Source organism: Corythoichthys intestinalis, chromosome 9 (genome assembly GCF_030265065.1).
Source record: "Corythoichthys intestinalis isolate RoL2023-P3 chromosome 9, ASM3026506v1, whole genome shotgun sequence".
NCBI classification, from domain to species: Eukaryota; Metazoa; Chordata; class Actinopteri; order Syngnathiformes; family Syngnathidae; genus Corythoichthys; species Corythoichthys intestinalis.
Genome location: NC_080403.1, coordinates 30,344,742 through 30,368,737, shown reverse-complemented (window position 1 = coordinate 30,368,737; position 23,996 = coordinate 30,344,742). Strand labels below are relative to the sequence as shown.

General features: G+C 38.7%; 2 protein-coding genes across 2 annotated transcripts; both read left to right on the top strand.

Annotated features, from left to right (window-relative positions):
- The first annotated feature begins 241 nt into the window (after positions 1-241).
- gxylt2 (glucoside xylosyltransferase 2) lies at positions 242-9,907 on the top strand. Its single transcript, XM_057846290.1, has 7 exons — positions 242-639; positions 4,702-4,888; positions 5,567-5,698; positions 6,341-6,592; positions 6,898-7,021; positions 7,366-7,538; positions 8,163-9,907. The coding sequence occupies exons 1-7, from the start codon at positions 359-361 to the stop codon at positions 8,328-8,330; spliced, it is 1,317 nt and encodes a 438-aa protein (XP_057702273.1). The 5' UTR covers positions 242-358; the 3' UTR covers positions 8,331-9,907.
- Positions 9,908-14,955: 5,048 nt separating this feature from the next.
- On the top strand, positions 14,956-23,200 carry ppp4r2b (protein phosphatase 4, regulatory subunit 2b). Its single transcript, XM_057845251.1, has 9 exons — positions 14,956-15,101; positions 15,701-15,782; positions 15,871-16,041; positions 18,870-18,963; positions 19,059-19,096; positions 19,171-19,245; positions 19,335-19,481; positions 19,569-19,870; positions 21,806-23,200. Exons 1-9 carry the CDS (start codon positions 15,068-15,070, stop codon positions 22,171-22,173), a joined length of 1,311 nt encoding a protein of 436 aa, XP_057701234.1. The 5' UTR covers positions 14,956-15,067; the 3' UTR covers positions 22,174-23,200.
- Positions 23,201-23,996: the final 796 nt, after the last annotated feature.

Below are 23,996 nucleotides of genomic sequence, written 5' to 3'. Positions count from 1 at the left end.
ATTTATTTATTTATTTATTTATTTTGGGTCATTTCTGTGGTTTTAGGAGGTGTGAAATTCTAGCCACTTTCACCCTGGTAATAAATAGTACTAGACAACTGGCCAGTTTACCGGCAGAGTATAAAAGGGGATATATGAGGGATTACTTCCTTGTTTACGGTAATACTTGCGAGACCACGCCCCCGACGTGTAACCCTCAATGGGCTGTGAGAAACTCCTCTCCACTCTCCATCATCATCATGAGCAGCAGCAAATTTTCAAACGGGCGTACGCAACAAAATGCCCCCTCTGTCTGCTCGCTCTGAACCGCAGACAACATGAGCCGGGTCCCTACCCCCCGTAACAAGTCGTTCTCGCCATGCGGATCCACTGCAAAGTAGTTGTGATCGGCGTGTGTTTTGGAGTTTTCTTACTTTTCTACTTTTGGGGTGGCAATGTCCCGGACGCTCCGCTGCTGAAAGAAGTTTCGCTGGAGGAGGACAGGAATTTTTCTTCGTCGTCGGTCACACTCGATCGCGATGTTGCGCCAAAGTTGGCTAGAAAATCAACCACGGTAGTCGGGGTGCTAATGAAAGATGTCCCCAAAGGGCGAAAAAACTGGAAAGTGACCAAGCAAAGGAGTAACGCCAATGCAAAGAGGTGAGAGCAGATTTTTTTTTTTTTTTTTTTTTTTTTTTTTTGCTCCGAACGGTCCTTTCCTTCCACGTTTGCATGCATGCGAACGGAACACAAAACATCGATCAATTTCAAATGTAATGGTTAGTCTCTTAACACATATTTATGCACAATGTACACAGTTACCATTTAATGGTTGCTTTATTGTATTTGAGAATCAAATTGTAATTAAATGTCCGACTTCAAGGTAGTACAATACTCGATTAATATGCGGAGGGGCTGTCGTTTTTCTAGGGGACACGATGATGTATGAGCTGACCTCTAAGCTTTGCTCAATTCACTTTTGGGCTTTTATTTAAATGCTATGCTCTTGACAGAAGAGTCCATTTTAAATCCGCCCTGGGATTGGAACGCTAACATTACATCCCCACAATTAGTAAATCAGAATTGTATTTCTGTATTTTGAAGAGAAAAAAAACAGAAAACAATTGTATGGATGATTAATATTCTGCATATCTTTTAAATAGGTACTACGTTTCCCATTTTCCACATCTTCACTCTTATTAGTAAATGGGTAGACTGCATTGCCTTATCTTGTCTTCCATTGTTTTCATTGTGGAGACTACAGGAACAGTGATATTCCCTTGTACGTTGATGAATCAAGTGCCTGCCTGTCTGTCAATCTCTCTAAGGGTTGTGCTGATTGCGGCAGGACAATCTTATTCATCCACAAAAAAACTATATTAGGAAACAACCAGTGTATTGAACAAGAATAACAATTTTACATTTTGCCAATTGCTTATCATTATGTTGGCATGGTGACCGACTGGTTAGCACATCCGCCTAACAGTTCAGAAGTGGTGCATTCAAATCTAGGCTTCCTGTGTGAAGTTTGCATGTTCTCCCCATTTTTATTATGTTTCAAAAACATGCATTTTACATTAAATGGGGAGTGAGGCTCTAAATTGGCCATAGGTGTGAATGTAATTATTAATGGATGTTTGTCTAATGGCCTATGAGAAATGTGATAATGTGACGAGTTCAGGGTGACCCTAGTGAATATAACCAATACTGAGAATGGATGGATGGGTTTATCATTGTAGTTGCAGTTTGCAGGGTTGCGGGACTGTACTCCATCCTGTTTGAGCAGTTAAAGGGTGGAGTCGTTGAATTATGCACTCCATAGCTCACTGACCCCAACATATTACTCTATATACATGTAACTACAGGGTCCTTAAAAGCTTTCAGACTCACCAGCAGGCAATATGTATTCTCCTCTAAATCCAGACTGCAGGTTAGCGACTCGGCTGGTGAGATAAAAGCCATCAAGGCATTTCACTGAGAAAGGACCTTTGTGTCCGCCCAGAAGCCACACTCCATGTGTGCTCGCCACTGATAAGGGAAATTGGGTGGAGGAGGTGTCATTTGGTGTGGGGGAGATAACTGGTTTTGAAAACACACATGGCTTCTATGTATTAGGGACACACACAGAGCACTGACTCATAGCATTTATATAGTTACTGTATTAAAATATGGTCCTTAATTAATAAGCCTTACAGTATGAAATGATTATTTTTCCAAGAATAAGCACCAACGTGTTTAAGTGGATAATTCTAGGTCAACTGTGATGTTTACATTACTCGTTGACTGTTCTGTTTTCAATCTGTGTGTTTCTCTCACTGATTTATATTTCATATTTAAATGTTAGCAGGCCTTTTTCTTGGCAATATTCTAAATCTACAAACATCCCTGTTTTTCCAAGTCCAATCATTTCCCTTTGACATATCACACTACTTCCTCTGGTAAAAATTACAGAATGTACTGTAACGCCAGCTGTCCAGCCAGGCGCAATACACAAACACGTCTCTAGTCATCAATCACACAATCAAACACTTTGTCACTAAGAAATACATATTCCTCTGGGCATCATTTTGCCAATACAAACAACTCTAATCCATAATCAGTGTAGTTTTCAATCAGTCTTTGCAAAGAGTGATGACTGGAATGATAGCAATGGATTTGATACAAACTCTTTTAATCTGAAAGTTTTAAGTTTGTTCATGAAATGTCTCTCCTCAACTAACTGAATTACACTAAAGTCTGTTCTCAGGCTATAGCTTTATAAAAAAAAAATGTTGGCAATGTCGTCTTGTGGCAGACCCCACTTTTATGCTTGCTCTGCAGCATGCATTGAATTCATTCCTTTTGTTCTTCTGCTGAACTTTTCGAAAGCTTCCAGATGTTAGGAACTATGCCATGAAACAAACCATCATGTGTATTGCATTAATGAAACCCTTAGGGAGGAAAAAGATTTTACTGAGAGTCTATTTGTTTTAGTAACCAAGCAGGGAGAAATTCAGTGGCGTTATTTAGGGATGTAACGATTGCATATTTTTGCATTCTTGAGTCTGAGTCACCTGATTTTTAGAATCTTCCGATACAGAGTCCCGATCCGATATCGGGGAAAAAAGTTTGAAAAAATGTTTTTTTAGTTTGAACAAAAGTTCCAAACATGCTACAGTACTGTACTATTTACAGTACTTCCTGTTCCTCTTTTTCCGGGAGTATTGAAGAGTATAAAACGTATACACGTATATTTTTTTCTTTTGGCAAGGCCATTGTATTTCTAGATTATTTTGTTAATTTTTAGTCCTTAAAAATATATTTTTTTAAATGTAAGTGTACTGCCCAAAACAGTGTGTTTCTTTGTGCACTGCCTGATAACCAACTAACATTGGATATCCTCCAATTAATCAAGGCTTGGTCTTTTCTTGTTTTTATATGAAGTAATTCATTGAAGATTGTGAAACTGTAACAAAGAAACATGCATGTATTCAACACAACTGCACAATACACGCCGGTATACAAATACCATGTAGACACCACACTTCACTTGAGCTACAAGCTGTAAGTATAGATTAGCTTCCATACAGTAGGACTTATGAACAATTTTTTTTTTCCTGTAGCTTTTCCCCAAAAACACTCATATACTGCAAATTAACAGGTTGGCGTAGATGCAAAATACTTACAGACACATAGTTTCCAAGGGAGAAATGTAACAGAAAACACTCAACAGCATCAATGCGACCGACACGCTGTTTACTGTGCAAGGGAATGAGCCTGTGTTCCAAACTGCGGCACACGATGGATGCAATGAATTATTATGACCACAAGGTGGCAGTGAAGTACTGTAAAATGTCAACTGGCTCTTAACACTGGTGACTCTAGCCAGCATAATATTTATTTATTTTATTTTTTAAATTAAAAACCCGATCCTTTTAACCCGTTTACGATCCTATAACAAATGGCCTGATCCTCCCCATTTCCGATCACGTAATCACATCGGAGACATCCCTAACGTTTTTAAATTACCCAGTACCACATCCATCCATCCATCCATCCATCCATCCATCCATCCATCCATCCATCCATCCATCCATCCATCCATCCATCCATCCATCCTCAACACCGCTTATCTTGGTCAGGGCCACTGAGTGCCTATCACAGCTGTCTTCGGACAAAAGGGGTACTACACCTTGGACTGACCGCCACTTAATCTCAGGTCACATACAGAGAAGGATAACAATTCACCCACACTCACACTATTGATCCTGCACTGCCTGAGCCAAAGTCATGTCTCATGCAACATCTTTTTCTGATTCTTCAGAAAATTGAACTTTAATCATCTTAGCAGAAAATAGAAATGTGTTTTGTTCACCCTTGATAAGGCATCAGTCTTTAAAGTGTGGAAGACAGATTTCCCGATGGCTTCACATTAATCCTAGACTGCAGTTCATCTTTGCGCCTCAGGCATACAGAATGGTCACACTTGGAGACTACCCTGCAACGTTTTGTCAAGTTTTCTTTTGAGGTGAATGATTTAGAATTTTCTCTTGAAAACATTCTCCCATAGAAACTGAGCAAAATTAGAGGACAGTGTAGAAAGTTAACAAAATAAGAACTGTTTTGGGCTTAAACCTTCCAATAGAGAAGCACAAAAGTTGAGGGGACTCGGTCGAAAGGTTCAAACGCCCTCTCCTATGTTACATCGTTCTTATTTTTTTTTGTGTGTGTGTGTATTTCTAGTAAAGGAGGACGGCCTGTGGCCAGGCGCACCCGTGTAGAGGAAATCATGCACTTGGCTATGGTGGCATGTGGACATCGTCTGGAGGAAACCTTAACTCTTGTCAAATCAGCTGTCCTGTTCAGCCTGAAAAAGATCAAGTTTCACATTTTTGCTGAGGACGTCTTGATCCCTCAATTTAAAGAAAAGGTAGGAAGCCTCAATATGCTGGTACATAAAAGTATATTTATACAGTGTATGTTCTCCTATGTTCTCAAGTTCTGGAACGTCATTTCATTTTTTCTTTGGCCTACAAGCTTTGCAGGGAGCTAACATTCAACACCACTCGGTAATAGATGACATCAAGATCAGAGCATTTTTAACTATGCTTTCAGAGCCTCTAATAATGACACATAACCTTTTATCCCTGCACTAGGCTGTAATCTATCACCAAGACACCCTACTGTGCTCCAGCACAGTGCATCACTTCAAAGTCACCTTTAGAGAGGAGGCAGAGAGTATTTTGTATGTAGAATACAGAAAAGACAAGGGTTTTGGAGCATACCTTTCATTTAATCACTGGCTGGTCTGACCCAGTTTTCCCTTGAAACGCAATTCGTTTTCAGTGTTGTTGGACCAATTCAGTAGAAAGCATAATAACTATATATATTTTAATAGCTTTCATGTGGACAAACCTGACAACCATGGCATCTTCCAGCATCAGTTACATTTCCACCCCAATTGTTTATTTATTTATTAATTCATACTGTACTATATATTTGTGTAGTTTTTGGAGACTAATACTTTTCACTTGTTAATTATTGCTCATAGGACACTGAATATCACCACAAAATATAGTGCATACATTAATTTAACAATTTCTTCCAGCTGAATCAGTGGCCTCGGTTTGTCACAGCCAAGTTCAAGTATACCCTCTACCGAATCACCTTCTCAGTGGGGAACGCAGATGAATGGAAGAAGCTCTTCAAGCCCTGCGCTGCTCAGAGACTCTTTCTTCCTGTAAGGCATATATGCTTCGTGCATTATTTGATTAATTATATATACTAAATGGTCTTTTTCCCAACCCAAGCACATCACTATAGTATGTTTGTGTGTGGTGGTGGTGGTGGGGTTGTTGTGCGTGCGTGCGTGTGCTTATTGATGAGTTTGCACCTTGTCTACAGGTGTGTGTGGGTGTTTAAATGGTAAATGAACACTCTCATGAGGCTGGATTCAATCATTTCATCATGATGAAAACTGCGCTGAGTATTGATTTTCCCTCTCAGCTGGTGTTCATTGAAATAACACCATGGCATAATGAATATATTGCAGGACAGACAAATCCATAAGTGTTTTTCTCTTGCTACAAACGAGTCAATATACAGTAGTCCCATTATCCACTTAATTAGTAGAACCTAATCATGAGTGTTATGGAATTTGTATGAATTGTTTCTTGGTGAATATCACAGTCTTAATCCAACTAGAAAACAACCATCACATACGTAAATAAGGTTTGTTGCAAGTGAGTTATTTTTTGGCTCATTCTAGGCTAATACAGAACGACTTGGTATGCCCCCTGTGATGTTGAAAATACTCTCGACATGTACGTACGTGTTGGTGGTTTGTGATCATGAATTTTCATTATAGCTAATTATGCTGCAGGTCATCCTCAAGGACATAGACTCATTGCTGTACGTGGACACTGATGTGCTGTTCCTTCGACCCATGGATGATATCTGGAAAATGCTGAAGTCTTTCAATAGTACCCAGCTTGCAGCAATGGCTCCTGAGCACGAGGTCCCGAAGATTGGCTGGTATAGCCGCTTTGCACGCCATCCTTTTTATGGCATCTCAGGGGTCAACTCTGGTGTCATGCTGATGAATCTCACAAGGATCCGCAGCACATTGTTCAAGGTCAGTCCAAAATATTGTCATCCATTTGCCCTCTTAATACAGCTTAAATATTCTGTGATTTTACTTTTGCATTTTTAATGTCATTTTCTTGAGCTCAAGTGCTAGGCTTAGAGCTGTGTGAGTGGGTGTGATTGAAGCTTTGTGATTACCAAGCAAGCATAACAAACGTGTTCCCTCAGAACTCAATTTAGCAGCTTTTCAATTTGCAACAGGAAGCTGGAATGCAAATGTACTCTTTGATGGTTTGCTTTGTGGTAAAAAGCAGCTCTTGAGTTGTGAGTCAGTGAATGATGTTGATATTTCAGAACAGCATGATTGCCGGCGGCCTGTCCTGGGAGGACCTTTTGCACCCACTTTATCAGAAGTACAAGAACCACATCACATGGGGAGATCAGGACCTCCTCAACATTATCTTTCACTACAACCCAGGTATGGTGAGAAACAATAATGTAAAATTACGTATGTTTTATAATTATATTAACTTGGTCCATGAAAGTCAAAACTTTATTATATTTCAGTGACCATCACAAATCATTTTCAATCAGTTTCTGGACCATGCCACAATGTGAAAAGAAAAATTTGCAAGTCATGGATGCATCTCTTAACATTTTCACAATTTAAGCATGATATACAGTATACATCAAACTATAATCCTCAGAAGGCTTATTGTTTCTTTTTTTTGTGTGACTGTGTTCTGTCCTCGCACTTTCGCAGCAAATGCAGTAGAAATAGGAAAAAGCCATATTTAAAAATATTTGTGTTGTTTTTCCCAGAGTGTCTGTTCATCTTCCCTTGCCAGTGGAACTACAGGCCTGATCACTGTATGTATGGGAGTAACTGTAAAGGAGCTGAAGAGGAAGGCGTGTCCATCCTCCATGGCAACCGTGGAGTGTATCATGATGAGAAGCAGCCGGCCTTCAAAGTAGTTTATGATGGAATACGTGATGTAAGTACTGTATCTTTGAGGATATACTGTTGGGACCTCAAACAAACCCAAAAGTGCCTAACACTACCGAATAGCACAAACAGAATCAGTGATACCACACAAGACTGGCATTCAATATTAATATTCAGACCAGCAACACTCCCTTTGTGATGTGTTGTATTGATTTTGGTTTCTAGTTGATTGCCTCATTAAAAGTTTTGTGAAATATTCATTGCTTTAGTTTGTGGGCACACTTTCCCTTTTCAATTAGATTACATACCTTAGTTATTTATTGTGGTCACCTTTTTATTTAAACATGAAAACTGTCACAGCGTATTATGACTAGTTATCTGATGCCTTTTTTTCTTTTTACACAAGCCATTCAGATGATTGTTTCATTGATGTGAGCATCTAAATATATACACAGTGTTGAAACTTTTTCACAATCAAATACGGTAAAGTGTGCATTTGACTTGTTATTTCTTTCCATCCTGCTGAAGTAAGGCACTTAAGCACTTAATTATAGTATGAATCCCATGGTGCTTAGGGAATCTGTATACAATATTGTAAACATTTTGGGTTGGAGTATTAATGGAATGAAACAGCTTTGCCAATTAAAAGTAACACAGTTGAATGTTTCCACAGTTCCCTTTTGACGACAACATGTTCCAGTCACTATTCTATCCCATCCAGGCCAAATTCCTGGACACAGTAAACACCTTGTGTGGCCGGATCCCTCAAGTCTTCCTTAAGCAGATAGAAAAGACCATGAGGAAGGTGTTTGAGGAAAACGTTATTCGACATATCAACTGACGGCCAGTGCAATAGACTTCCTATTAATGTGAGAAAAGGACCAAAGACCACTCTGTAACTGAATGTCTGTCATGCCAACCTCCCTTCAACTGAATTTGTGGCTAGCAAGAAAGGAATGGTATTTGCTAAACTGTTTATGTCAGCAGATTGTGATGTGGTCATGTTCAATACTTACAATGTTTCAGTGATATGGTCCATGAGCTTTCTACAAATTATGCACAGCCAATTGCTTGTAACAAATTATATTAATAATTCATCTCAGTTATTGCACCTGATTTGTGGTACACAGTATTTTTTCTTTTTTATCTTAAACTTGATCGAAAAATTATTCATCTGCAAGCATAGAGATATACTCTTGTCTAAATGAAGTCAAGTTTTGAAATTGGAAGGTTTTACTGCTATGTAGTGAATCCTAGATTTTAATGTGAATGTTATACTAAAACAAATTACTTGAAAACTAAGTCTATCCTTTTGGGTAGTTACCTCATTGGTTCTTCATAACATCAGTGGTCTCTAATTCTTTATGCACATCCATTTTCAACAGATCTGGAGAAAGAGCAATGTCATTTGGAGGTTCATTAATACATGGGTGATGTACTGTATGCAGAATCGGTGTTGTAATCTTTCTTTTCCTCTCTGCAAACAGATGTCCCAACGTAGGACTATAATTGGAAAAAGTGACACCCAAAACTCTTTCCTTATGTTGATTTCACACAGTAATTTTTCAAAATATTTTGGCTCCCGTCATTGTAAAACCACTTCCTTAAAACGTTACGCTGCTGGAAATTGAAAATCCTTCGTGGTTAGAAAGTACTGCCGAACTCTTTTTGAAGCTCAGCTGAGAGAATATGCCTAGGGCCAGCTCAGTGCTTGAAATGTCTAAAATCCCCGTGATCATATGCTTTTAGATTGCAGCTACTTCATCTGTTGAGTTGTAGCCAGTTGTCACTTCTATGGAAAAAAAAAAAAAACTACATCAGAGCACACCAAAATAGGAAGGATAAAAGTAATTCTTAAGAATAATACAAAGAAATGAATAAATGTAAGTAAAACTGCACTTTTTTGAAAATATATAGTATTATTTCTTTCTTTCTGATTTAGAATTATTTGATGCTTAGGAATGGACTGCGCCCTGGTTTTTCTTGACTCTGCTTTGATTCGAGGATTGAATAGAGAATAGATGGAAGTGTAGTGGATTTTATCACATGTATGTGTTGAAATGTACTTTCACTGGTATATTTCAGCTAAAGTAAAGTCAGATGGATTAGGCTCCAGAGTCCCGTAGCCCTGAACATTATAAGCGGTACAGAAATTGATGGAAGCACAAATGCCACAGGTCTCTGTCCACGTTGATCAAAACCAAAAGTACAAGTGGTCAAAAGAACTAGGAAGAGATGAGATGCCATATAAATATTGTCTGTCATGTTTACTGTCAACAAAATGAACTATTCAAATGTTTGTCTTGTTTTATATTTTGAAATGTACCTTAGTTTGTATTGTGGTTTGATGATGGCCTGTAATGTATATTTAATCTTTGTTCATGGTTGGACAGTCACAATGTGTTTTTTGAATAAAACAATGCAACAGAATGAGCCCCAGTGGTGTGATTTATTGGAATGCAAATAAAAGAATGATGCTATAGTATGAGGAGAGCTCATTTTAGTAAAATATATCAAGTTTTGATTATTTACGAGTATATTTTCAAGTACTATATATTAGGGTGACTAAATTTTGATTTCCAAAAAAGAGGATACTTGGCCCAGCCTCGAACTACTTGAGTTTTACTTGGAAGTTCACTCAAAGATTTCTATATCACTTTAATATATTTAAAGTGTGCCTCTTCCATCTAGATTGAAAAATTCAGATTTATAAAAAAAATATATATATATATATATATATATATATATATATATGGCGGATAACAGTCAGGTGACTTGAAGTTCTGCTCTGAGACCCCCAATTTGGCCAAATTTCAAAACTGTCCTATATGCATGTATGATACATCAGGGGTTCCCAACCTATTCCACTAAGGCACACTGTGGGTGCAGGATTTCATTCTTACCAAACAAGATGACAACACTTTTTCCCCAATCTGGTGTTTTACAAGTGCAATCAGTTGATTGCAGTCAGGTGTGGCTTGTTTTAGCAGAAGCCTCATTGGTTCAACTGTCTCTGCTGGATCGGCTGGAACAAAAACCAGGACCCACAGTGTGCCTTGAGGACTGGGTTGAAAACCCCTGTGATACATTATTGGAAAGCTTAAAATCTCGATGTTCTGGGGGGGGAAATTTTTTAACAAGAGGGCATTTAATTTTTTTTTTTTTTTTTTTTTTTTTGTTAAACAGCAAAACCCGAACTGGAGGTCTACGCACGCGAGAGCATATTTATAGACACCAGGATTTTAACGAGATATTATTGCGCACTTAACTCTTTTCGATCCCAAAACTCCATGCAGCATGTATCACCGAGTGTCAAGACACATCTGTGAATGGCCACAACTGGATGTTTTTAGGGATTTTATGGGTGAAACATGGTCATATAATAAGGGTCGCGATGAGAAAATCACAGACATCGAGGAGTAGTCGAGATTTTCTTTTCATGTATTTACCCTTTTAAACGTTTTTGTTTCAATTTTTCTTTGTTTGGATCGGCTGTTTATCACCTAAAATATTGGGGAAAATGCGACGGTAACATAAAAATACAATTAAGTGATAGTTATGAAGTAGATATCCGTGACCTTTTTACAGACAGTTTTTTTCATTGTGACATAATTTTGTTTAAAATATGCGAGTGAATATTTTAGTCGATTTTTTTTTTTTTTAAACTAAATATTAGACATCAATTAATCATTCTCAGATAAAAAATGACAGACACTTCGAATAATAAATATAATTACTGAGCTTCTTTTTAATGCTGGGTTGAAACGAAAGCTGTCGCGTGACGTCTGTAAATGGGGGTTTCCAGGGCGCCATGAATCTGCTATTGCAGCATATAGACATATTGTTCTATCAAACACAACAGTTCTTTTGTCTTAAAATACAGCTGATAATTTTAAAGAGGGTGCAAGAGTAGAAACGGCTTTTTCAGTCTTAAGTATATATATATATATATATACAGTGGGGAGAACAAGTATTTGATACACTGACAATGGGTTTTCCCATTGGCAGTGTATTATTAGGTACACCTGTCCAACTGCTCGTTAACACTTAATTTGTAATCCATATAACATGGCGGCAACTCAGTGCATTTAGGCATGTAGCCATGGTTTAAGACAATCTCCTTCAGTTCAAACTGAGCATCAGTATGGGGAAGAAAGGTGATTTGAGTGACTTTGAACGTGGCATTGTTGTTGGTGCCAGAAGGGGTGGTCTAGGTATTAAAGAAACTGCTGATCTACTGGGATTTTCACGCACAACCATCTCTAGGGTTTACAGAGAATGGTCCGAAAAAGAATAAATATCCAGTGAGCGGCAGTTCTGTGGGCGGAAATGCCTTGTTGATGCCAGAGGTCAAAGGAGAATGGCCAGACTGGTTCAAGCTGATAGAAAGGCAACAGTGCTGATAGAAAGGCAACAGTGACTCAAATAACCACCCGTTACAACCAAGGTAGGCAGAAGAGCATCTCTGAACGCACAGTACGTCGAACTTTGAGGCAGATGGGCTACAGCAGCAGAAGACCACGCCGGGTGCCACTCCTTTCAGCTAAGACCACGAAACTGAGGCTACAATTTGCACAAGCTCATCGAAATTGGACAATAGAAGATTGGAAAAACGTTACCTGGTCTGATGAGTCTCGATTTCTGCTGCGACATTCGGATGGTAGGGTCAGAATTTGGCGTCAACAACATGAAAGCATTGATCCATCCTGCCTTGTATCAACAGTTCAGGCTGGTGGTGGTGGTGTAATGGTGTGGAGAATTTTTTCTTGGCACTCTTTGGTACCAATTGAGCATCGTTGGAACGCCACAGCTTACCTGATATTGTTGCTGATCCCTTTATGACCACAATGTACCCAACTTCTGATGGCTACTTTCAGCAGGATAATGCGCCATGTCATAAAACTGGAATCATCTCAGACTGGTTTCTTGAACATGACAATGAGTTCACTGTACTCAAATGGTCTCCACAGTCACCAGATCTCAATCCAATAGAGCATCTTTGGGATGTGGTGGAACGGGAGATTCACATCATGTATGTGCAGCCAACAAATCTGCACCAACTGTGTGATGCCATCATGTCAATATGGACCAAACTCTCTGAGGAATGCTTCCAGCACCTTGCTGAATCCATGCCATGAAGAATTGAGGCAGTTCTGAAGGCAAAAGGGGGTCCAACCCGTTACTATCAGTGTACCTAATAAAGTGGCCGGTGAGTATATATATATATATATATATATATGTATATATATATATATATATATATATGTGTATATGTGTAAAATGCAGACCCATAGAAATGTCGTCCAGTCAGTACACACACACAGTAGGGTATGTGCCAACTAAACATTTTTATAAATTACAACAACATAAACGTCTCTTAGAACTACACCTTATTTTACTACCACCTACTTCTGATCTCTTGACAAACCGTCAACCCAGAAAATGGCGGTAATGCCCCATGATACAAGAGGTAAACTGCCAACAAAAAACAAGAACTACTCCTTTTCCCCCTACTAGTGGGAGCCTCGTTAACGCAGGCAGGCGCTGGCCAATTCTCTTCAAATTGGTCCTGTGAAAAATCATGAAAACTGGGCATTTTCATAAATTTATAAAACCAGGCCTGTTCAGGGCAGATGTTGCTCCAGATGTGTGTCAGACCGAATGTTGGTAATTTGGGTGTTTACACACAGGCAGGTGCACACAAATGCAGCTTTGGCCGTGATTATTCCAGTAGGCACCCAGTAGGCATTCCACTTTGCATTCCCTTTTAATGCATCTCGCTCGTGGTGTACTGTTAGTTGTTGACATGGCAGAAGTTGAAACTCATTTGCTTGAGTCTAGGTAGAAATATGCAAAGTGTGAGGACCTGCAAGCACCAGCTGGAAAACATAAACTTAGCTTGGGAGAACACAGAGCTGTGCTGTGAAGGGGCTACTTGGATACCATCACGTTAATCATTTGTGTCTGTGGCCATGAGATGATTTAATCACAATAATGCATTGGATGCAATGGCGTAGGTTTGCATAGGGACGGTAGGGACATTACACCACCAACTTTTAAGGATGCTCAAATTGTCCCCACCACCTTTTAAGCAACCTTATTTGCATTGTATAATGAGTTCAGTTATATAGGTAATTTACATTGTCTTCCCATAAGTTGTAAGGATCAGATTGACCCTACATTATGTTCAGACTTACATTTACCCTTTTCACTTGCTGAATGTGCTGGTCCATTTTTTTCCCCGTCAAACGCATGTTTGATTGGCTGATGACGAGAACCATCATATTCACACAATCCCGACAGAAATACATGTCGACATGCCGCCTCCTCTGCGCCCTTTGAAGAGGAGGGATATTAGAAGTTTTTTTTTTTCCGGCCAGCAGCAGCCACTTTAAGTATTGTAAAAAGACGTAAATGTTGTGAAGGTGGGGAACACACCACTAATTTTTTTTTAACTGAAAGTCTGACCTGCATCAGAGTTAGCATAACAATAAACTGTGTGAACTTGCTAACCTGTAAAACCCGAGTAGAAAGCTGCCTAGAGACATGTCTTTCTGTACTTTTTCTACTTTTAACGTTAATTCAACTGTGCATTTTGTGCATTTATTCCCTAATAAAAATGTATGTATCTTATACATCATTAAAAAAAAATTCTATTTTCAGCTGACGCACATTTGTTTAAACCCCCTCCCCAAAAAACAAAAACACACAACCACTGTAAATTTCCTTTATATGAAGCAAGCATTTTGAAAATGACTTTCTCCCATGAAAATAATTTTACTGTAATTTTTTTCCCATTTTTACATAGGAACCAGCTTTTTTTGTGAAATGTACTCAATCTGTTTGGTCTTATTAATGTCCCGTCGCCAGCAAAAAGTGTACATGCAGGTTATGCTGTTATAGCGTCCCTACCAATGTTGAGACCAAACCTACGCCCTTGATTGGATGAGTCTATTTGTTCTTTATTGTACTGTATGTGTATTGTATTCATCGAATACAATAATGCTGTTCATGTCAATGAATGAATTGTTGATATTTTATTTATAAGTTGCTTTTCAAACAATGTTACACAAAGTGCTACATAGGTTTAACTCATTCAGATCCACCCATCCTCCAACCCTCATTCAAACAAATAGCACATCCCCTCAGCCCCTATCAGTCACACAATCAGTCACGCACTCATCTCCTACATAAATGTGTTGGTTTCTACACTCGAGTCCAAGATGTTTCAAAGGTTCTGTAAATGGATTTTCATGATTTATTTCTCATTAGGTACAAACTGATGAAATTTGTCTATTGAGTACACCCCAACAGTTGTATTTATTAAACTAGTTTGACCATGTATCTCCTCAAAAATGTAATTGATGCGTTGCTTGTAATCTTATGTAATTGCCATTAGCAAAGAAGCCCCCCCCCTTCTTGTTTCCTTTCACTGAAAGGTTTCCAGGCAGTGACCTCACGGCGCCATATTAATATGCTCCCTCCTACTTCGGTTGCTGCTAGATGTTAGCTTAGCACTAGCAGCTAGCCTCCAGTCCGATTTTCACATCCCCTGGGCTGACAGAGGGCAACGGCGTGATGGAAATTGAGTCACTTCAAGAAGCACTCCGAGGTTTGCTCCGTTTGTTTAGTGTATTTTAGGCGTCACTAGTAGATCTACATCTAAATGCTCGTGTGGTTTTCATATAGTTGAATGGAAAAGTGATTGGAGCGCACAGGCTAATGTCGTTTGCTAGCTAGTCACTAGCTAACATATGAAGCTCTTCCTCGGAAATGGTTTGCTCTCTGGCGATTAGATCAGGAGAGCTCACCGAAATATCTTATTTTAGTTTACCTAGTTTACCAGTCAGCTGGAATGTTTTCTTCCGTTGGGTCAAAATGTGTTCGTTAGGGAGAAAAAAAGCCAACATGAATTTGTTTCACAGTGTCCACTGTAAGCCGGCTACGCCGTTTGCGGCTAGTAACACTTCCAGTAAAACCAGCTTGAATGACATGAATCATTAACCTAGTACTTCAGTACACAACCACCGATTTGGGAAGCAATATTAGTCGGACATACAGTCAGTTATTGGTACGTTGTTAGAATAGGAGAATACTGTAGGTAGTAGGTATGGATGTTTACTAATTATTTCACTTGACTATTTGAGAGCATTTCCCTCAAGGCTGTTTTGTGACGTACATGTACACTAATTGCCACCGTTTTTCTTCCAGACTTTGAGAAGAAAACAAAAGGGGAGACCTGTCCTATATTGGAGCAGTTTTTGTGTCATGTTGCCAAGACTGGAGAAACCATGTAAATCCAGAACATAATCCTCATTGTAATGCTACATGTTTATTATACGTTGTTACCGGTTTGTAAAACTTTATTATATTTCCTGTAGGGTCCAATGGTCTCAGTTTAAGAACTACTTTCTTTTTAAATTGGAGAAGGTCATGGATGATTTCAGAGCCTCTGCTCCTGAGCAAAGGGGCCCTGCCAATCCCAATGTGGAGTCAATTCCATTTGAAGATATGAAAGAGAGAATCTTGAAGATTGTTGAAGGGTATAATGGGTATGTAGCCTTTTCATTCATGATTTGATGTATAGTCCAGAATTTACTGCATTATTAATTGCTCGCTAATGTCAGACCCATCACCAGATGTTAGTCTTAATGGGGCGTATGATATGCGTGGGTGGGGGTAGGTGGCGCAATAATTATTACCTTATACAGTGGTACCTCCACATACGTAGTTAATTCGTTCCAGGACCTTGTTTGTAAGTTGAAATGGTCATATGTTGAGCCGAATTTTCCCATAGGAATACATTATAATTCCATTAATTCGTTCCACAGCCCGAAAACCTAACTAAATCCTCAATAAATATTGTTGGTTCTATTAAAAATGGCAAAACAGACAAATTATAAATAAAAATCTGAATACTATTATAATGCTAATAATTCCTGTAATGTAACGAATCAGGTTCTAATGTGGCGGACGTTTTTTGCCTGCTGTACCTGAATGCACCGCGTGGCTGACATGACGGTGAGATAGATAATGCGGTAGAGATTTTACTTTCTCTTTTAATGTTTTGTTGCTGGCGTCAACTGCGGCGGACAGTAGGTGTGTTTGGTTGCACAAGTTAATGGAATAAATGATTAAAAATCTGACGAAACTAGCGATTTCTCTGGCAATGTTACCTCAATAGTAATTGTCACGTTAACTATTAAAGACTGGCGAACGGAGGTCGGAGGAGAACTGTTGAGATCGTAGACCAAGGGTGTCAAACCAATTCAACAAAGGGCCAAGATGGTCCTGGATTTCATTTCAACGAAGACTGCGCAAACGGATTAACCAATGAATTTTCTGCTGAAACTAGCAGCACCTGACTGCGATCAACTGATTACACTTGTAGGAGATGAGATTGGTGAAAAACTGACCTCTTCATTGGTTGGAACGTAATCCAGGACTCTCTTGGCCCTTTGTGGAATTGGTTTGACACCCCTGTCGTAGACATTCTACGGCCGTATTGACAAGTTTCAGGATGCGCACACCACGGTCATATTTTTCTATCATTTCCATCTTCATTTAAATGGTAACGTGACTTTTTTCCTTTTTCACCACCTGCACTAACCTTGGCACCTGTGTTTTCTCTCATAAGAAAATCTGCCGTGCGTCCGTCTTCCGGCAAAACTAAGAAACTGCGGCGCTGTCATAAATTGCCGTTTTTCTAGCATATCATCGGATGTAGAAACAAATGCCGAGTCAAATTTTACGTCGGATGTCGAAAAGATCGTGTGTCAAAGCGATTGTATGTCGAGGTAGCACTGTATAGTTCAAAATTACTCATGCCTTTATTAATTCCTGTATTTTTTTTTTAAAATTTGTGATTAAATTACATTGTAGTCGAGTTTGTTTATGATGTATATCTGAACAACAGGTGAAAGGATAACAGCAATACATAATTTAAGAAGTTGTCCATTTCAATGGTATTTTATTGATGGATTTTCAAAAAATGTCATGTTCTAAATTATTCACAACCCTAGGTTTACAGACTCAACGTCCTAGAATGACCTAGTCAGAGTCTTGACCTGAATCCCATCGAGGACTTGTCACGTGACTTGTAGGCCATAGTGATAACCATGAAAATAACCTGACCCAGCTCAAGGCTTTCGCCAAGGAAGAGTGGGCCGACATCCCACAGCTGACGTACATGAGTCTTGTGGATAGAAAAAAGAATCGTTTAGACGCATTCATGAAGAACAAAAGGTATGCCATTGACTTTTAGAGAGAGACTGTGGACTCCTGTAAACCTCAATGTATGAATAATTTTGAACATGGCATTTTTTGAAACTCCATGAATGGAATAGCCCTGAAAATCTTAAATTGTGTGTTGGTATTCTTCCACTTGTTGTTTATATGTACAGTAAATCATAAACAAACTTGACAATACGCAATCATTTCATCACAAAAATAAACACATATTAAAAAGTATAAATAATTTTGAGGACAACTGTACCTTTATTTTGAATAAGCCTACTGTATAATTCATTCACGCAGGACATAATCATCTTGCTTGAGGCGGGTTTCCTATTTCTGATCTGCTGCAAAAAATTGTGAGCATTCTTTTAAAAAAAATAAAATAAAAAAATAAAGCGTCAACAGCGGGTAGCAAATCTGGGACAAAAAAAAGTATACCGCTCTTGCCTCAGTGCAAATGCATGACCCACTGCGTCACAAGGTGCCACACGTGATTGTAATTTCGAAGCTAATTACAAGTTACACTTTAATAGGGCTGGTGGTATGAAGGGAACATATTAATTTAAACTTATCTGGTTGGGTGCTGATGATTCACCCTTCTAAAAATTAGGTTTTTTTTTTTTTTTTGTTTGCCTGCAGAATTTTTTTTTACGCAGGGTAGTTACCCGTTTAATTTTTTAAACTCCTGTGCACGTACTTGTGTAGCCGACTTCTTTGGCTCCTAAGGTATAATAAGAGACGTCAGAAAACATACCACACAGTAACCGCTGGCGTTGAAACAAGGAAATAAGTCACACAGATGCTCCTTATTTTACATATGAAAGTGCTTGTAAAGATTGCACAAGAAAAACGTAATCAACGAGTGTCTTGCCAAAGAAATGGTGTGGGAACTTTCTAATGTCCCAGTCAGCTCCACTTCATCTTGTTGAAAAACTTCATACGTGGAAAAAAAAGACAAGAACGCGAGCTCCCTTAGATGTGGTTGCGTGTACTCAGCAGATCACTCAACCTGATTGTGTTTAGAAAGGTCATACAACTACTTTTTACTGCCAATCCATTTGTGGAATATGAGCATAAAATCTGCAATTTTGAAGATTTTACAGCTGGCTTTTATGACTCAGAACTGCTCTTTTCCTAATTTCAGTATTCCCTTCACTATACAACGCCTATGCGAGTTACTCACAGAACCTAAGAGGAATTACACAGGAACAGATAAATTTCTTCGAGGTGTGGAGAAGGTTAGTGATAACAATGTAATTTTTTTTTTTTTTTTTTTTAATCTGTACACTGGATCACATCTTATGGATCGCTAATTGCATTTATTTTCATCCAGAATGTAATGGTGGTGAGCTGTGTTCATCCAACATCAGAGTACGTCATCAAAACATATCATAATTGGTGTTTTAAGAGTAGTCTTTTGAATAACATTTTCTTTTTGCTCACAGGAAAAATGGATGCAGCACTGTCAATAGAATGAATGGAGTAATGCTTTCCGGAAGCACATCTTCATTCACGGAGAGGTTGTTCTCAAGTGCATTAAGTTCTCACACTACTCTTGACATGTTGTAATAACTCATTGACATTGTATTTTTATTTTATTTTTTTTAAGAAAAGTGAATGGTCCGGGAACTCCACGACCACTCAACCGACCAAAGTTATCTCTCGCCAACTCCCTTGCAGCTAATGGCCTGCCTGACAGCACAGAAAGCAAAGACCTCAAAACAGACCAAGAAAGTGTTAAAGATGTATCAGGAAGGTATGTCAAAATATGAGCTAAAAAGCCTTGCTACTTGTGAGGAATGAATAACTCCACAATACTTATTCATTCATTTTGCTTTTCCAGTGAGGTTTCAGCCTCTGGAGAGAGCTTGGGCAGCTCTGTAAAAAACAAACACTCGGACACAGAAGAAGACGTGGAACCTGAGCGGGAAGTGAAGAGACTTAAGTTTGGTGAGGAGGAAGATGATGAGGAGGAGGAGGAAGAGGAAGAAGAAGACGAGGAAGAAGAGCAGGAAGTGGAAATGCCACAGCCTTTGTACGGCACTTGCGTCTCAAAAGAAGCAGAAGCCATGGTCCATGAGGAAGAAAAGAAAGTTCATTTAAAGGAAGATGCCTCTTTTAGTGCTATAGCTGTTGAAGACCAAGGTTGGTGTTTTATTATTTTTTTACATAATACTTGGTCATACTGTTTAAAGGTTGAACACAAAATTTCCCAAAACTCTTAATGATGACCAGCACGTGGCTTTGGTTTGATTTTGGAGGGGTTCACTGTTATAAGAAGTAGAAAAAGTTTTTGATATCAGTTTTTTTTTTTTTTTAACATTTACAGTTTCCTGTAATTTAAAATGTAAGAATTTCTGAGAAGGCAGTTAAGTCTGTTGTCACTTTATTCATTTGCAATCCATTTGCACATGTTCAAATTACTGTAAATTATTTAAAATGACCTTTTCAGTCTATAATCCATGAGATTTGGTAAAAAAGTCTTTACCAAAACTCTTCCTGAAAAAATATTGTATATATAATTCTACAAAATTCTCCAGCAACAGTTTAATTTTTGGCATCCCTTTTAATTTTCGCCTTAGTCTTTTGGACGAAAAAACTTATTGGTCTTAGTCAGAGCTCCAGACAAATACAAGAGAAGAAAAGAAGGCAGAGGCGCCAAGGCGGGCCATGTGTGGGGTAGCGCGGAAACTTGACAGCACTTGAGGACAATAGGGCTAGGTTCATACTGCAGGTCTTAATGCACAAATCCCGACTAAAGGGCTCGACACACAGGAGGCGATGAGCGATGGCGAAATGCGAAAGTCATCCCCGTTGAGCTGAAAGCCAGCTCATGGGGTGCGATGCAACTGCAGAGGCAACAATACGTACCACCCTCTGCCTGTTCGTCAGCGCTTGTCTTTGATTAGCTATGAATTTTTACTTTTCTGAGCGCCAACAACTCCCTATGCTCCTCCATGTCGACAAAGTGTGGCGTGAGGAGGCCAATTTTCGGGGTGTGCCAGTGTCCTCACAGATTTGTCGATCAATAAATCCGTTGCCGATTGGTTCAGGTGACAGCGACAAAAATGGAACAAAATTTCCATGTTAACCTAAGTTTTATGTCAAAACTGATAGGTGACTGATTTGTTGTGTGATGATCAATCTGCACACACCCTTAAGTACTAAAGCAACATTGCATATTCTCTCTTACAAAGATAATGAAGCAAATCTTAACCAAGTGTTTCAAAAAAAGCAAACATGGAGTGAAGCCTAGATTCGACTCAACTGGAAGGCGCAGCACATCACATGAGTGACAATACCAAACACTGCTACGATGCGCTGCTATGATGCAAGCTACTCGTACAAAAAAAAAGTCACCCATTGTGAAAATGACAGAAAGTCGCATTTTTGTCTCGTTACACAAAAACTCACGTTCGCTTCGTTATGTTTTGACCTCCCAGCATAGGTTTTAGCTTGTTATTGTCTCCTTATCGTCATGAAAAAAAAAAATTGTCTTTGAAATATTTTTGTTATTGTTGACGAAACCCACAATGTCCAGCAAATGTGGGTTGATTCAAATGAGTTTGTTAGAAGACGCAGAAATGCCAAAACAGTTACCTTTTTGGTAAGAATATCTTTCTACCATGTCATATTAATCAATAAAATTCCTAAGTAATGTTCCTGTGTTCACTATGAGAGAACTAAAGATATTATTATTTTTAAATGATTATTTTCATTACACCAGAATTTGTCTTTAATTAAAGTCAAGTTGGCACAGAATGAATTCAGGGTACTTTTCTAAAAGAGTACCTTAAGTTTAACCTTAGTAATTAGTAACACACGTTACTAATGTCAAGCAAGGGTAGGAAGAAGTTTGTTTTTTTGTTGTTGTTGCTAGCAGTGGTTAATGTCCAACATAGTGGTCCACTGGGATTGATTGATTAGCCTTTTTGGCTCTTTCAGTGCCAATGATGAGAAAACTAATCAACTAATATCCAAATGTTTCGTTCCAACGACAACAATCTCCTCAACTGCTTTGTGCAACTCATTGGTTGCCATTTAATGCAATATTTGATTCCATTTGAACTTGTATTACAGAGCCAACAAGCAGCACTCAGGCTGAAACGTGTCCAGACGAAGAGCTGGCCGAAAGGGACAAGCTGTGCAGATCGCAGAATGATGCCAGTGACGTGGATCAAGAGAAGCAGGTGTCACCTGCTTGTGTTGCTAGAAGCCCAGAGACCAATGCAGATAGTGAGGAGTTTCACAGTGACCCTGTTAGTAGTAGTAGCAGCAGCAGTAGTAGCAATAGTAGCAGTTGTAGCATAGACGAGAGTGTAGAAGTGGCCCCAGAAGATAACTCGCCCACACCATCTAGTAGTACGAATGAGCCTTCTTCAGAGGGTGGTATGGAAAATGTCAGCGTGGAGAATGGAACCGCTGACAAGCCGTTGGAGCAGGACTAGACTGAAAGCACCTGCCCTGCGGTCATGTGTCACCACAAACCAGCTTGTCCTTGAATCCAGCTTGATTATCACTGGGAATGAGGATAATTTCACCTCATACACAAACACCTCGTTCGATGTCGGACTCTCCTCCAAAATGGCTACCTTGCAGTGGTGTGTGCAAACAATGAACTATTCGTAGAAAACTGGAATTTGTTATTGATCTAATTATTATTATTATTTTTTTTGCTAAGGAGTTGGTTTCGCGGCCTTCTTCCTAAGCTGGAGTAACAAAAAGTCAGTTAAGTTTTTTGATGGGTTGTGATGGCCATGTTCCCTTTTTTATGCCACTCATTCCATTTGAGAAAGGATTGGTGGTATGGTGTCTCCTTCCAGCTCATTGGGTGCAAGCACCAGATGACAGAAGTCGACAATTACATTCACGTTTTTCTTTTTGAAGCACAGCCTGAAGGTGCAGGAGTTAAGCATGGACCAGAGCCCCTCCGAACCCACCGCTAACTAACCTGTTTGGCCACCAAGCTTGCAGGAAACTTTTGTTGTTATTAATTTGCTTCATCTTTTGTATAAGGAGATATCTTCACAGTGTGTCCCATGAGACAAACCTAATTTTTGCTCGATACACTACCAATCCCACAGAACTGTACGATCACATGCTACATTGCAGTTGATGGTTTCAGTTCAGTCATTTTTGGAGTTTTTTTTTTGTTTTGTTTTGTCTGCTGGTTGTTGTTTCCAAAACCAGCTGCAAGTACAAAGATGACGTCTGCTTTCTTTGTATTGTGATGTCATGTTCGTTTCACCGACTGATTTCAGAGCAGTCTACGGTTGCAGGTCTCCAATATCTGCAACAAAAATTTTTGATATTTAGAATTTTGAATTCTGTAAAGTAGATTTTTGTAGATTGTAATACAGTATGTGTTCACTGCCTTTGTGGAACCATATATAATTTTAAATTTCTGTGTATACTCTGAATGCATTTGCTTTCGAAATGGGTATTCAGAATCAGCAATAAATGTTAATGTTTGTATGCGTGTTGGTCCAACTAGTATTATGTTTTGTGTGTGTGCATAATATGCTGATTAATTTTCTTTGATCTAATGAAGTGGAAGAAAAAAAATATTTTACTTGAAGGTACTCTTTCAGCATGGGGCCTTTTAACAATCCAAGGTTAGGGCAATATTGAAACCTACTTGACAAAAAAATATTTGGCTTAGCTATCAAATGAAGTTTTCATTTCATAGTCTCCTTCCACTGATCAGCTTTGTCCTTCAAAAAGAAAAATAGACTGGGTGAGGGGGTCAATGAGTATACAACAAATCACAATTATCTTTAGAGGGTGTAAAGTGTGAAGAGGACAAAGTGACAAGAATAAAATTATATTAGGTCTTCCATTTCATTTTAGGAGTTGCTCTTATAAGTGATGGGATGATAACGGTCTGATCTTGGTGTGGTCAATTCCTGTCCTATCCAATAGAGTGTGCTGTGTAATTTCTGAGATAAACTAAGAACAAGGTTTTCAATTTATGAAAATTGCTTAGAGTGTGGATTTTTTTCAGCAGCAGGGAAAGAAATTTTATTTAGGATAAGCGCCACAGAAGGTCAATGAATGAATTGTATTTTATAAATCTAAGGATTATATATAATTTTTTAAAAATGATTTTATTGAACAGAAATATTGACATATACAAAAAAAAAAAAAAAAATCAATGTGGATGAGTCTCTAAAAAGCTAGTAATACCTGACAAGCCTCAGCCCGTCTAATACCGTCACCCTCATAAAATAACAGTAATTACAAGGTTAGTAAATTAAATGGTTGGGTTTTT

Coding starts and splice junctions, on each gene's coding strand:
- gxylt2 (XM_057846290.1), top strand. CDS start 359: ATGCGGATCCACTGCAAAGTAGTTGTGATCGGCGTGTGTTTTGGAGTT. Junction 640..4,701: donor AGTAACGCCAATGCAAAGAG/GTGAGAGCAGAT, acceptor GTGTATTTCTAG/TAAAGGAGGACGGCCTGTGG. Junction 7,022..7,365: donor TATCTTTCACTACAACCCAG/GTATGGTGAGAA, acceptor TGTTTTTCCCAG/AGTGTCTGTTCATCTTCCCT.
- ppp4r2b (XM_057845251.1), top strand. CDS start 15,068: ATGGAAATTGAGTCACTTCAAGAAGCACTCCGAG. Junction 15,102..15,700: donor ACTTCAAGAAGCACTCCGAG/GTTTGCTCCGTT, acceptor TTTTTCTTCCAG/ACTTTGAGAAGAAAACAAAA. Junction 19,246..19,334: donor ACATCTTCATTCACGGAGAG/GTTGTTCTCAAG, acceptor ATTTTTTTTAAG/AAAAGTGAATGGTCCGGGAA.